The 16726-nt window shown below is 40.9% G+C and overlaps 1 protein-coding gene across 6 annotated transcripts in view; it reads right to left on the reverse strand.

Moving 5' to 3' along the window:
• atrnl1a (attractin-like 1a) overlaps nucleotides 1–15930 on the reverse strand; it is a 200490-nt gene extending 184560 nt beyond the window's left edge. For all 6 annotated transcript variants that reach the window (XM_034026182.3, XM_034026181.3, XM_059026008.1 and 3 more), the window contains exon 1: nucleotides 14709–15930. In XM_034026182.3, coding sequence (XP_033882073.3) covers nucleotides 14709–14959 — 251 coding nt within the window. In that variant the 5' untranslated portion in view covers nucleotides 14960–15930. The remainder of the gene's footprint in view (nucleotides 1–14708) is intronic.
• Between the last annotated feature and the right edge of the window lie 796 nt (nucleotides 15931–16726).

Raw genomic sequence — 16726 nt, forward strand, 5'->3', positions numbered from 1 at the left:
TTCCAGGAGATGGGTATCCCACACAACCATCAGGAAACGTCATGAAGAGGCTACATTCCAGGAGATGGGTATCCCACGCAACCATCAGGAAACGTCATGAAGAGGCTACATTCCAGGAGATGGGTATCCCACGCAACCATCAGGAAACGTCATGCAGAGGCTACATTCCAGGAGATGGGTATCCCACGTAACCATCAGGAAACGTCATGAAGAGGCTACATTCCAGGAGATCAGTATGCCACGCAACCATCAGGAAACGTCATGCAGAGGCTACATTCCAGGAGATCAGTATGCCACGCAACCATCAGGAAACATCATGAAGAGGCTACATTCCAGGAGATCAGTATCCCACGCAACCATCAGAAAACGTCATGAAGAGGCTACATTCCAGGAGATCAGTATCCCACGCAACCATCAGAAAACGTCATGCAGAGGCTACATTCCAGGAGATCAGTATCCCACGCAACCATCAGGAAACATCATGCAGAGGCTACATTCCAGGAGATCAGTATCCCACGCAACCATCAGGAAACGTCATGAAGAGGCTACATTCCAGGAGATCAGTATCCCATGCAACCATCAGGAAACGTCATGAAGAGGCTACATTCCAGGAGATCAGTATCCCACACAACCATCAGGAAACATCATGAAGAGGCTACATTCCAGGAGATCAGTATCCCACGCAACCATCAGAAAACGTCATGCAGAGGCTACATTCCAGGAGATCAGTATCCCATGCAACCATCAGAAAACGTCATGAAGAGGCTACATTCCAGGAGATCAGTATCCCATGCAACCATCAGGAAACGTCATGAAGAGGCTACATTCCAGGAGATCAGTATCCCACACAACCATCAGGAAACATCATGAAGAGGCTACATTCCAGGAGATCAGTATCCCACGCAACCATCAGAAAACGTCATGCAGAGGCTACATTCCAGGAGATCAGTATCCCATGCAACCATCAGAAAACGTCATGAAGAGGCTACATTCCAGGAGATCAGTATCCCACGCAACCATCAGGAAACATCATGAAGAGGCTACATTCCAGGAGATCAGTATGCCACGCAACCATCCCAAATAGGACCGGTACTGGAATATCCATGCATGCACACAGTAAAACATATCCACCTGGGTGGCTGAGAACATTGTTAAATTGTTTATTTGCTTGAAATTATTTTTTGTTGTGAGGAAACAGCACAATGTTGACTTCCAAATTACCATTTTTCTCAGTGGGACAGACGTTTGCATTTGAATATAAAGAAGACGGCAGTAAATACTCTAGATGTGGGGGAATTTTTTTCATTAATTATTTCACCAACAATGGACAGGAGGACGAAGAGGCTGAAACATTACTTGGCCAGCCCACCTGAACAGAATGTTCACAAGGTCAATCTGCCAGATATAAATAGCACAGGGGAGAACAAACTGTTTTCATGACCAAATAACAAAACACAAATACAAACACAGTCCAGATTGCTATCCTTCCTATAATAACAATAGAAGGCTAGCAAGTGTGTTATTCATTGTGGGATCTCTGGGCTGAATTGACTAAATGACTTGAAATTGAGGTTTGGCAGTAATCAGTACCAGAACGACTGTAAAATGTGCCATGCAGGTTTGCAGATAGCTTGTACACTACCACTGGTGTGGTGCTCCTCCAGGGTTACATTCCGTCATGTTTATTTTGATCTTCAGGCAGTCATGATTGTTCGTGTGACATTCTTCATTGATAAAGGTGTATATTTATAAAGTCATTTAACTGACAAACACCTGAATGTTCATTAGCGTGTGTAGAACATGTATATAGCGTATGAGTTATGTACAGACTTGAACAATTAGCCATTGCATCCCTTTAGTTTCACAGGGGATATTACGAGCTGCTTGTATTTTGCAGTTTACAGTATCTAGCCTAGAGATATCACCACTTTCTCCAAACCCTAAACCGACACAGTCCCCTTGCTTCACAGACCCTAAAGGTTAACTCTCAAGCAGTAACCCAGTCAAAACAACAATATTTTTGCAGTATGATAAGAAGCAGACTCAGACATGAAGGAGGAAAGCATTTCCATGTAAATGTCACCAGCATGCCACCCACGTCAGCAGCACGGGCACTGCTTCAGGGTTTGATCAGAGGACACAATAAAAGAACATTCTGTTTTACGAATATATTCATGTGTCCTCAAGCTAGCCATGTCCTTTCAGGTCAACAAGTTTTTTTAATTAGGGCTGCATTTTTTTCACAGCCTAAAAATAGGTATTGAAAGATATTTCACAATTAAACAAAAACTTATTTTTACATCAAATGTTCCTAACTATTTAAATGCTTACCTGAAAAACAGTAGAGGTGTTTACGTCCACAGTTTAAATACATTCTATTTTCACTATCGGTGAATTATCAAACACAATAAAAACATAAGCAAATGTCAAAACAGCAAGACACATGAAATGCCCCCTTCTTGTACATTTGAAATAAATCGTGCAACTCTATTCAGGGAGTTCAATCATTTAGCAGAAGCAAACTAAACCGGCTGCCAGGTTCCTAAATGCAGTGGAACAGGCAGCGCGTCTGTAAGGCAAACATTTCCTGCTTTTATTCTTTCAGAAATGGGAATTTTCACAGAAAACGACATATTACATGGCAATGGGTGCATTTCACGGAAATCGTGAAATCTGTGAAAATTGGAATACAGCCTTATTTATTGATGTTAGTTTCTATAAAAGACTAATACTCCCTTAACCTGTAAACTACTTTGACTTCTTAATGGTGGGGGAAGGAAGTAGCCATTAACAGATCTACGAGCGTGATCGTTGATAAGAGAACATTGGCGTGATGTGTTTGGCAAAGAACCTTCAGTTTTCATAACCAAACTATTATATTTATCACAAGAGAACTCCCTTGAAAATGGATACATTGATCTTGCTTGTAGATTGGTCAATTAGTGTTCCGCTTCTAGGCCATGGGAATATCTCCACACTTACTGGCATGCACAGTGCATATCCAATAGTATTAACATTGTTTAGTGTAAGGTATTGACAGTATTCGATTGTGGGGATTTACGGCACAGTGGTGCCTCTCTGTTCATACATCCTGCACGTCATACTAAACCCTTTTGCCTACAGCACCCTTCCCCTTACTCTTCAGCTATCTTGCAATGCACAGTATACACACACACATTAGAGTCCTGCTCTCTGCCCACTACATTGCAATGCACAGTATACACACACACACACATTAGAATCCTGCTCTCTGCCCACTACATTGCAATGCACAGTATACACACACACACACATTAGAATCCTGCTCTCTGCCCACTACATTGCAATGCACAGTATACACACACACACATTAGAATCCTGCTCTCTGCCCACTACATTGCAATGCACAGTATACACACACACACATTAGAATCCTGCTCTCTGCCCACTACATTGCAATGCACAGTATACACACACACACATTAGAGTCCTGCTCTCTGCCCACTACATTGCAATGCACAGTATACACACACATTAGAATCCTGCTCTCTGCCCACTACATTGCAATGCACAGTATACACACACACACATTAGAATCCTGCTCTCTGCCCACTACATTGCAATGCACAGTATACACACACACACATTAGAATCCTGCTCTCTGCCCACTACATTGCAATGCACAGTATACACACACACACATTAGAGTCCTGCTCTCTGCCCACTACATTGCAATGCACAGTATATACACACACACACACACATTAGAATCCTGCTCTCTGCCCACTACATTGCTTTTGGAAAGTAATGTTCAAAACTGCACACCTTGAATTTGACAGTTAGATCTTGTCTCAATCCCGTCCATTGAACAAAATAACCACTGGAATTGTCATGTTGCAAACCGTGGTTTGAGACAATTGAGTGGATAAATACTGAATGTCACGAGCAGAACGCTGAGATGTAAATATTTAAAACAAGGTCACACATAGCGTAGTATACAGGAACTTGCCAAAATGTAATTCAGAACAGGAAAGGTTTGAGTGCACAGCCATAACACACACACGCACACTGTGCATTACTATTCAAAAATGTGACTATTAGATTTAATCTGGGGAAAGATCTGGAAATATATCAAACACATGAAAATATTATTATTATTATTTATTTCTTAGCAGACGCCCTTATCCAGGGCGACTTACCATTGTTACAAGATATCACATTATTTTTTTACACATTATTTTTTACATACAATTACCCATTTTATACAGTTGGGTTTTTACTGGAGCAATTTTAGGTAAAGTACCTTGCTCAAGGGTACAGCAGCAGTGTCCCCCACTGGGGATTAAACCCATGACCCTCCGGTCTGGAGTCCAGAGCCCTAACCACTACTCCACACTGCTGCCCAATAAGAAAAGCAATCCTCAATCTCAGGTAGGATTCATGTGTCAGTCACACCACATCAGAAACTAAAAACGAATCTTGGGTGTTTATTTTGATTAATGGATTCCGGATCTCACTGGGCTCAATTTCGTTCAGCACTGTGTGCCATCACCAAGCAGGATTTACAGTAAATTCAGCACAGAGACATGTCGTGAATATATCTCATCTAACAGGAAAATATCGGTCATATCCACAGAATATTACAGATTATTTATTTGCATTTAATCTGCTTCAAATTGTTTTTTTGGGGGCGGGACAACATCAGAAATAAGCAAACATGCAGTATGCCAAACGATTTCCCTAAAAAGCATATTATAACAAAGATAATAATTATCCCCATGGGGATCGAACGCTTTCTGTGCAGAACACAAACTCATTCTAGTGGGATTGTTTTTCCAACCGTGCAGTATCTTTCAAACACAATCTGTAAAATGTACAGTTTGTAAGCAAAGGCACAGTTAATACTGTAAGTGTTTTGAAATACATCACGTATGATATCAGTCAGGGTTTGCTGATTCCCTGGCTCAGTTACATTCCAGTCACTACCAGTGCAGCACAGTTTAATAAACCACTTTTTTTTCTTGTTTGTTTAAATTGAAACCCATTAATATATTACAGTAACATTACCTGGCTCACCAGCAACAGCCTTTGAATACACAGCATGCATTCCCAAGCACATTGAGAGATGGACACACCCTTTCACAATGAAGCAGCAGAATCCTAGTTCAGTATATCTAGTGCAGAGGATTGGGAATGACCTGTTCATTTAGGAACACATTTCCAAAGCCTTTGTCATGTAAAAGCACAGTGGAGTGAGCTGCAGGCCTACCATCTTCTGCACCACTACATACTGTCTAGATATCTTTCCTGTATCTCCTTGCTACAAAAAGATAGCTGCAGAAAAATCAGACATCATCTAAAATCATTCTACAATATCTTTCCTGAGGAACTGCCCGAGTGGTGCTGAACAGTCCTAGAGCCTTTTACTGCCTAGATAACACAGTGGATCTACAACAATAAAACACAATACAATACAATACAATACAATACCAATTTATTTTCATATAGCGCCCTTCACGCCATGGCATCCCAGAGCGCTGTACAAAGTTTAAAAACAAAACAAGACAGCTCAGATGCACAATGCACTCCAGCTACAACCAATTACATAAAAGCACATAAAAAATATATGTTTTCAATTAAAATAATCCAATGTTTCGACCTGTAAAACGGAATAGAATTCCACAAATGAGGAGCATGACAGCAAAAAGCTCAGGCGTTTTTTTTTGGAACAACTAAAGAGTTCTGCATTTTCTGATCTCAAAAGAATGAAAAGGAATATACGGAGTTAGTAGTGGAGAGAGGACGATCCTAATCCAGGAAGGACCTTATACATTATTACGGCAACTTTAAGTGTTTCTATTAGTTTGTCCAACTGCAGTGTGCAACCCTATTGGAACACAGAGAAAACTAAATAATAAACTCTGGCTTGTCCTGTACACAGGCTGCTGTTCTACACAGGCTGCTGTACCGATGAGAAGGAACTATTTCAAGCAACTCCTTTTGAAGTTACCAAGCAAGCCTTTGAAAACATTATGAACCGTTTTCAATGAACTCACTTGAATCGCCTCCGATATCAGCTTACAGTTTATGAATGAGTGATGTTATACCCTCAGGCCAGGAAAAGGAATCTGCCACATGTGTGGAGTGGTGGAACCTAAGAAGCAGGGACACATCCACTCTGCTGTTCTCTCACACACAGGTCAAAAATAGTAACACACTGTATCATTTCCATGGTGCTATTGCATGGTAGTTTGATCCATTCCAGGTTTTATTTAAGCTTATTCTCCCATAGTGTGTCTATATAACAGCACCAGGTGTTCAAAATGCTGAATTTGAATCCAGGAACAGAGTTTGTGACCTGCGACCTGTCTAATTGCCAGTGCAATTCATTACAAAGTGTTACTGTGCATGGGACTGGTTTTGTCAGAAGCTATTGCAGATATGAAGCTTCATGTCTTGTCAGGGTTAAGCAGCACTTCTGTGTCCAGTTACAATGTATTTATCGCATTTTCTTGCTGTATACTTGCTGTACTTTAACTTGCGTGTCGATCCACACCATTCTAGGCAATCCTTTCTTTCCAGCCATGTCTACACAGCACACACGCCTCTAAACCGTGTCTACACAGCACACACGCCTCTAAACCGTGTCCACACAGCACACACGCCTCTAAACCGTGTCCACACAGCACACACGCCTCTAAACCGTGTCCACACAGCACACACGCCTCTAAACCGTGTCCACACAGCACACACGCCTCTAAACCGTGTCCACACAGCACACACGCCTCTAAACCGTGTCCACACAGCACACACGCCTCTAAACCGTGTCTACACAGCACACAAGCCTCTAAACCGTGTCCACACAGCACACACGCCTCTAAACCGTGTCCACACAGCACACAAGCCTCTAAACCGTGTCCACACAGCACACACGCCTCTAAACCGTGTCCACACAGCACACAAGCCTCTAAACCGTGTCTACACAGCACACACGCCTCTAAACCGTGTCCACACAGCACACACGCCTCTAAACCGTGTCCACACAGCACACACGCCTCTAAACCGTGTCCACACAGCACACACGCCTCTAAACCGTGTCTACACAGCACACACGCCTCTAAACCGTGTCCACACAGCACACACGCCTCTAAACCGTGTCCACACAGCACACACGCCTCTAAACCGTGTCCACACAGCACACACGCCTCTAAACCGTGTCCACACAGCACACACGCCTCTAAACCGTGTCCACACAGCACACACGCCTCTAAACCGTGTCCACACAGCACACACGCCTCTAAACCGTGTCTACACAGCACACAAGCCTGTAAACCATGTCTACACAGCACACACACCTATAAACTGTGTCTACACAGTACACACGCCTCTAAAGGTGTGCAAGAGAAGCTCTGTGCGCTCCACAGTCATGCACATTCTCTCAGGTCTTACAGCATCTCCAAGGGTCCCCAGCACACTGCAGAACTGTCCCCTGGGACACTGCACTGTTTCCTCCCTGGAGCCCAGCTCAGTGGATACTGCTATGGCATTCTAGTTTAGGATTAGCTGAATTATTGATCGTGTAATAACCCTCTTAACGTTGTGGAAAGCAGGCACAAATAAATGCCTGTACTTCAGCGTTTCACCAGTTCACTGTGGGATACTTCCTGTTACACTATGATCCAATTCTCCTGAAAGGCTCACATTTTCAAACCCAACAGGCTCCAGCGGGAAAGTATTTTAAATTGACATTTTGACACAATACTGAGACGGCTGGCTTCAGTTTGCAGGTAGAACTGCCAGGTGGGTGCCCTGCTCCTCTACCGTTCTGAAAGGGAGTCGTACAGAAACAGGAGCATCCAGAAACAGAATCCGATTCCTGTTTCGAAGGAGAAGACATTTTGGGAATTACATTTGGAGAATTACTTAGCAACAGAAGTAGGGAAAATAATCGGATTTATTGGCGAAATACCCACCCTACACAAATACCAACCAGTACAGTACATGCATAACCCTGCAATACTGGACAGTACCTGAATGGTTAAACATTTTTGGATGAAATCAAGAGTTTATCGCATTATAGCCAAATGCAAATCCAAAATGTCTACAGAAGGCTTGTGTATGATAGAAGTTTGGTGCAAAATCAATGCCGTTATCGTGTTGAAAGCAGTTTTCTTTTAATAAAAAAAGGTCTGTCCTCTGTGGGCATTTCTTCTTCTGATATGTATGTGCTGTACTGCTGTGTACTGCAGTATTGTGTAACACACAGCTAGCTTTGGGCTTTGATCAGGACACTATCAGCCACTGAATCGGACATGCCTGTGTACATAGCAGCAAGACTGACTCACATTTAAAGAGACAGCCTTCATTCTTCTTTCATTTCATTTATATGGCTTACTTACTTGTGTAACCGTAGTACATGGGCCGACACATTCATGAGTTCATACTGTAACAGTGAACTAGGGAAGGGTTCCTACACAGCACACTGAAGCCCTGCTGTATAGAATATTAGATGGCAGATCATGTGCTAGAATGCTGTAAACATTCCATCTGGGGGTATATGGAGGGGGGTCACAAAGATGCAATTACTGTTTTAAAGCCTAGTGTAGATTAAGCGTGTTGTATATAGAATCCTCTCTGCTCTAATGAATTTCAGATATTGTGTATTGCCACTAGCATAGCAGTTTGACCCATTCCAGCTTTTATGATGAGCTTGATTAGCCACAGTGTGTCCACAGGTAACAAGTTCAGGTGTGTCTTCTTATTAAAAACTCACAGTAAAACCAGGAATGGATCAAACTCTATGCAATGGGAATCTTATTGCCACCCCTGTTACCATCACTGGAGACCAGTCTTGAAAAGAAATGTCTTTAGAAGGAGTTAGGATTTACAACATACACATCTCAGAAAATAATTGTGTACATGTTTTTAAAGGAACAAATGTCGGTCCCAAATACAGAAACAAAGCACCTCAGTCTGTACTCTAGGTATGATCAAATGGCTTACTGTCAAGCTTTGTATGCACGACACATCAGGCAGACTGAAAACAGCAAAGCAAATACAGACCAGCAATCGAGTCCCAACAATAAACACTTCCTAGAAACATCTCTGCAGCAAAGACCCTCTTGATTGTACAGAGGTTCATTTTAATCTAAGTCCTGCATGTCAAGCTGTGATCCAGGCACAACAGAGTTATTCTAAGACCTATCCTGCATAGAAACAGGGCTCACATTTCTCAGTGATGGGGTAGATTAAACCTCCAGGGGAAGCATGCTGCTTAGAAATACAATGTACAAATCCCATTGCTGGTTATGTGGAGTGACCCATACCACAGTGGTTTAACATGCTCCTTTAGAATGCATAACAGAACTGCAATGAGAATGTTTAATACCTACCCATTACTGAATGTCAGTTGTGTCAAACCTGTGCAGAACCTAGAGACACTGTACTGTGCTAAAGCAAATGAGTACAGAACTATAGCCCATCCTGCACTTTCGTGTTACTCCAGATTACAATGGCACTCATATTCACCAGTGCATTTGATGTCTTATGTTTTGCAGCACAGTACTGTAGGCCTGGGGAGCAAATTACTGTATTTGCACACTCCCATACTCCCACATGGTTAGCATGGAATTCAATTGTTCTGCATCTATCATTGTGTAGCAGAGAACTTCACTGTATTCACCCATGGTAAATAAAATAAATATAACTACAGTAGACTCCTCAGATTGAACCAGTTACAGGGTTGGTAGGATTATTATTATTTATTTCTTAGCAGACGCCCTTATCCAGGGCGACTTACAATCGTAAGCAAGGATGTAAAGTAAAACTGTGTATAAGACACCGTTGGGTCATATTTCAAATTATACAAACTAAAAAAAACTAAGTGCTGATTCCTCAATCAGAAAATGTTTCTAAACATAATTGGTTACAGGCTGCAAGGGAATAAAGAAGTCACTTGTGCATAGCCTACATGTGAGCTGTGTATTATACAATAGACTTGCATTCAGGACTGCCTCTCCATCAGCTTTTACACAAGCTACCAACAGAACCCCATTTCAAAAGATCTTTACACAAGCTACCAACAGAACCCCATTTCAAAACATCTTTACACAAGCTACCAACAGAACCCCATTTCAAAACATCTTTACACAAGCTACCAACAGAACCCCATTTCAAAACATCTTTACACAAGCTACCAACAGAACCCCATTTCAAAACATCTTTACACAAGCTACCAACAGAACCCCATTTCAAAACATCTTTACACAAGCTACCAACAGAACCCCATTTCAAAACATCTTTACACAAGCTACCAACAGAACCCCATTTCAAAACATCTTTACACAAGCTACCAACAGAACCCCATTTCAAAACATCTTTACACAAGCTACCAACAGAACCCCATTTCAAAACATCTTTACACAAGCTACCAACAGAACCCCATTTCAAAACATCTTTACACAAGCTACCAACAGAACCCCATTTCAAAACATCTTTACACAAGCTACCAACAGAACCCCATTTCAAAACATCTTTACACAAGCTACCAACAGAACCCCATTTCAAAACATTTTTCAGGGACAAGTAACTGAGCACTTTATTTGGTATGGGGTCATTCCATGCCAACTCAACCAGTGCTGTTGCCCGTCCGTCTCAGATTTTCCTGGATAAATTCACCTGGGGGTTTTCAGACACACAGAGTTCAGAAATGATAGCCATTATTATTATTTTTTTTTAAATGTCCCCTTCGACCTGTGACCTTGCAAAGGTCAACATAAAGTGAAAAAGGGACCTTGACCAGAAAAATCAACCTGGGTGCAATTTAGATGCTACCACCATGTGTAGCACCTCGTTCTACTTGTAACGAATAGGGCTTTTCAGCAAAAAAATACTAGGAGCACCCTACTCACTTCTGGCAAATTGCCAGTCGAGGGGTGACTGACGAGTTTTATTCGAACTTCAGCCTAACTCTTTATCCTATAGGGGATGCGGGTCTTAAAATGTAAGCATTGCTGTAAGAACCTTAGGGACCAGTCTTCCAAATTCTGTGAAAAACCTTTGCTTTCAAGTCCCAACACTGGTCATTAAACCCCCTTCAAATTTGCATATTCGGGAGGTGTGCCCTATGAAATTGTTATGTTACATCTTTGTTTTTTTGTTCCTTAGCTGATAATTCATATCCAGTCCTGTGTTTTAATATTGGATGAACATTTCCTAAATGATTTTGCTCCACACCATTGTAACCAAGCTCCTCTAAGCAATTCTGCGGTCTATTTTTATACCCTATTAATTCTTTGACAAAAACATAAACATCTGCCTGAGAACACCACCTGCCACTGGAGACTGTTTTACTGTCTACAAATAACTATTTGTTGGAACCACTTTTAGCACATATTAAGCTGCATTACCAAAAATGTGTCATCAATATGTACATTGCAAAACAGAGATCCCCCCCCCCCCCCCCCCCCCATTTAGTAAGAAATATATGATACGGAATGAACTGTCCAGGTATCAACCGTTTCAAACCATTCTTTTTACAATGTGTGGGATTTCAAACAAGAGAAAGGGCTTCAAAGGTACAATCTAAATGCGCTGTTATATTAGAATGCCCATTGGAGTAAGATAAGATCTGCATTTGTCAGCCAGATGAATTCCAGTTGGCTTGTGGTGTAATGGAACATGTCAGGTATTATCACAGCACTGCTCGGCATCTCATTAGTAAAAACATTCAATGTTTTCGCTACAATCTTCCCCAGATTGTTTGAATTAAATTGGAAATGTTATCAAATAAAGGACACGCTGTTTACTCCAGAAATCATTCAATCATGAACAGCAGTTTGCAGTAACAAAGCTTTTCTTCAAGAATTCAATATCTCTGCTTAGCTTGCTGTCTTTGAACTTCTTTTTTATTGATCGTCCCTCTGCTTCGAATTATACAAGCTAAAAAAAAAAATCCTCATTACTGAAGCAAAAGCCCACCCAAAAAAACAAAGAAATCTCTCTCCCTACTAGAAGAGTCCTAAAAAAAAGCCTGAAGGTGTGTACCTTTACAAGAGTGCAGATTCTTTAGCACAATAGTGAAGGCATGACCCAGCTGGACCCACAGTTAGAATAGTGTAGCGATGCAATGGTAGCTCAGTGGTGCTGTAATTCTACACACAGTGAAGGGTGCTGTGCTAAATATCATTCTCACCTCCATAGCAGCTTGCTACCAATATATTATTTTAGGTCATCATTATTTTTTGTATTACTTTTCACAAGGGTGTAACAAAATCATAACATTTTATCTTTGCATCACTCTCAGTAGATTGTGTTTTGTACAGTCCTTACTGTAACGATAAAACTGGGATTGTTCAAGAAAACTATGCCTAGTAAATGAATATTGCAGCCTTTATAACTTGCCTTGCACATATAATGGTTTGTATCTGTTTTGTTTGCTTATCTGGTGACCATGTGTTTCATGCTGCTTATTGGTGTGCTGTGTTCTTCAGTTGTTTTATTTATGTATTTTGTTAATGTATTGTTATCTTGATACAGCAGCCTTGTTTTAACAGGCATGCAAAGTGTTTGGAGATACTGTGTTATGAAAGGAGCTGCATAAATCAAATAAATCACATTGAAATTAAACTGGTAGCAAACAATTCAGCAGGACTTAAAAGTGTACCTAACTTTTATAACCAATGGTATCAGTTAATATTGTAACTAAAAATAAAACGTAACACTGGAAAAGTAGTATGCACACTGTACAGGTCTAGTGGTACTGTATAGGATTTAGAGACTTCAGTGTCTCATTAATGTATGTTAAATATGAATTGAGCTGCTAGATCCACCACAGTATTTCCTCCCAGCATTGTCCTTTTACATCAGATATTCCAATCACGCCCTTCAGCACCGACACTGCTATAAAGCAGATTACTTCCTCAATACACAAAAACAACCTCTTAAAACACGTCACACAGTTCCACGGAGATTACAGATCACGTGATAAGCGGCTCTTTGAGGCGGGTTAGCCTTCAGTATACAAATCAATAACCCCAATACCAAATGCGTGTATTTCTTACTTCAACAACAACCTTTTCAATGCGACCAGAATTCATTATGTTCATCATGTTGACCTTTATTCCAGATGTTTTAATGCTCTCTGTTGAACCAATATGATTTGTAATGCAAAATGTTCACTTGCGGAATGGCATGCTAGTGCTGCTAAAAAAGCATGAGATGCTGTGCTTCATGCAGAAAGGTAGGGTGCACTATAACCCCCAGACACTGTGCTGTGCACGGCATTCTGTGATGGTCGCATCAAATATGAGACAAGGTTTGAGCGCAGGCCATGTGGTTGCCCCACACAAAATGAATACCATCCTGTGTTGTCCCATTGGAACACTAGACTCTGTGGAAACATGACCGGCATAACAAGAAAAAGATGGCCTTTGATTTAAAAACGCTTACTAGGTAGCTAGCTGCCACGGGTATATAAAAAGCATGCGTGGGAAGAAATGTTACAACAACGTTACGTTTTTACATTGTGGCTACACTGTATCATTATGTGAATTAAACATAGCTTGCTACAATAAATAATACCGCGAGGGTTACATGCTGTTTTTTTTTTTTTTCTCTTCACCAACTGCCCACCGGAACAAGAGTGTAAATATGTGTACCACCACATCTGCAGATATACAATATTCATCGCTTAACATTAATCAGGACTCAAGATGACAACAAAATAAATACACAGTAGCCACTTGTTCATTTCAGACACATAATGAACTATTTCACGCCCTTTTCTTACGGAATTTACATTATATTCTACCAATACCACAACACAATCTAAACACACACAAACGTGCTCTTTGGGAACTTGTAGCATTTCGCGAAATGACTAAATTGTCTCATTATTATTATTATTATTATTTTTTTTTTTTAAATGAGAATTGGGGCATAATTTAAAGATTGTGTGTGTTCGTTTCTACACAAAAGGGTTCTCTGTTCTGCAAAGGCTATTTGCATTAATTCCACGGTGGTCCGCGGAACAAAACACTTGCAAACCCGTCCGTAACACAGCTGCAGTAACTGGGAATTCTGCTTAACAATATATTTAGCTTGTGATTATTTCAACAGAATGGGATCTTCAGAATACTGTACCCTTATCGGATCCACAATGAACCCCCGCATCTGAATGGGATCTTCAGAATACTGTACCCTTATCGGATCCACAATGACCCCCCGCATCTGAATGGGATCTTCAGAATACACTACCCTTATCGGATCCACAATGAACCCCCGCATCTGAATGGGATCTTCAGAATACTGTACCCTTATCGGATCCACAATGAACCCCCGCATCTGAATGGGATCTTCAGAATACACTACCCTTATCGGATCCACAATGAACCCCCGCATCTGAATGGGATCTTCAGAATACTGTACCCTTATTGGATCCACAATGAACCCCCGCATCTGAATGGGATCTTCAGAATACTGTACCCTTATCGGATCCACAATGAACCCCCGCATCTGAATGGGATCTTCAGAATACTGTACCCTTATCGGATCCACAATGACCCCCCGCATCTGAATGGGATCTTCAGAATACTGTACCCTTATCGGATCCACAATGAACCCCCGCATCTGAATGGGATCTTCAGAATACTGTACCCTTATCAGATCCACAGTGAACCCCCGCCCACTTGAACGTTCAGCTATAAAAAAACACTTTCATATGTACTTACTTAAACCTGCCCTGGCAATGATGGCACTGCTCTCCAACCCATCCCTGGTCACATATGCACGTCCCGTTGAAACATCTTCCCGAATGGCAACTCTTATCGCAGGACCTTGCGAGGGATGCGTCGGCATGAAGCACCAGATGAAACAAAACACAAAGCAATAAATATCTGTTGACATCGACCCATCCAGAATGTGGGTATGCGTGCCTTTTGAAAAGCAGTAGTCCCCTTCGGAGCATATTCCCAGCATCCATGCTTTATATATTTATAGATTTATTTTTTTTTGGAAAAATACAGCACTGTCGATTTTCTTTTTTCAAGATTCCAGAATTTCTTTAAAAAAATAAATTCGACTTTTTCTGGCATGAAAAGACTACTTGTCTACAATTCCCTAATGCTATTTTGTAAATTGTACTTGATGAGATAATTCCAAGTCTTAATTTCCAAGCAATTCAAATAAGATTTGAGTTTCATAAGGTAAGAGGACTGGTTTAAAAATAAAAGACACCGCAAGACAGCGGTGAAAGCCTTTTACGGCTTTTATTTTATTCCTGGGGAAAAATAAAATGAATTAGAAATAGTTTATACTTCACTAATTCTCCCACGATTAGACTGATGTTTCTGTTTATGAAAACACAGAGTTCTACAGTAAACAAGCAAGCATGAGTCAGAAAGGCAAGAAATTCAACGTCTAACGCTTTATCATTCAGGATGAAAAGAAAAAAAAAGAAAGTATTGGATTTTAACGTAATTTATCTAACAACTCTCTTTAAGCTCTGTCCAGCAGCCATTTTTAAAGCGCAAATTATATTAAATCAAGTATTTAACAATAAAGCTTGTATAGAGGAGTCTCTTTTCTAACCCTGTCCATTGTAAATCACAGTCCCTCGCCTTATCAAAATATAAGCAAACAAAAGGTTCGATTTTCCAAAAAAAATCAGCTCGAAATCCCAGGAAGGCTGCGGTAGTCAATAACAAGGATGTAGTGTTTCTTGGTAAGGATGTAGCAACCTACACGCAGCAATCACTGCTCGCTTTGCTGGTATCTCGCTACACATCTGTAAACTCAGTCTCTTTTCTTTATTTTAGCGGAGATTGCAGTATGTGTATTTTATTCTGGAATTTTGGTTTAATCCATGGTGAAAAGTGCAATAATTCCGTGATCCTTATCCCCTGCTCCCTCCACGCTCCAGCCGTATCCTGCTGTTTTTGGATTAGGAACTGCACAAACAGCCGAGCATGCGCAGAACGAAACAGTCTTAAAGAGACAGTGACGTTCTACGGCCTCCCCGCAGACTTGCATTCCTTTTTGTGATCGTAACAGTCTTTTAGATTTAGAAATTCGTTGTTCTTTATTTTGTATTGTTATTATTATTATTACAGTTCTGTATTTTCTGTTGTTCCTGGTGTCCAATTGCGAACATTTGCTGTTGTACATTTAATTGAAAGGTCGTCCATAGTGAGATGGGGGGTATGTGAATTCATTTAACACCTTACCTCACTACATATCTTTTTATTAACAGTGGGATCATTTGAAGGTATTCACAAATATATGTAAAACACAGAAATACAGTTTAACCCAACAGTTTAATTACACTAATTTAGACAGCTCCAAATGTAAAGCAAGACATGGACTGTAGAGATATCAAGACAAGAACATCTTAACTGATGAGAGAAACATTTAAACTTGGAGACAGTGACAAGTGGCTGGTTCCATAGACCCCAATTAGCACGAATCTTGGACTAACTAATGTTACCCTTGGTAAAGTGCTGCAGGAGTAATGCTAACAGATAACAGCTAACATGCTGTGACAAATATGTAATACCCCAGAGACTACACTGAAAAAAAACATTGACACACGTTTACAGAGCATGGCTGGGTTTGCTGCTGATGACTGTAGCGGCAATTCTCTGCTCTCCATTCCCAGGAAAGATGATCAGAAGAGCTATACAAACAGCATCTTGGAGGTGGCTGTGGAGACCACAGTGAAAGCACACATACAAAATAAAACACGCAGACC

Source organism: Acipenser ruthenus, chromosome 7 (assembly GCF_902713425.1).
Source record: "Acipenser ruthenus chromosome 7, fAciRut3.2 maternal haplotype, whole genome shotgun sequence".
NCBI lineage: Eukaryota > Metazoa > Chordata > Actinopteri > Acipenseriformes > Acipenseridae > Acipenser > Acipenser ruthenus.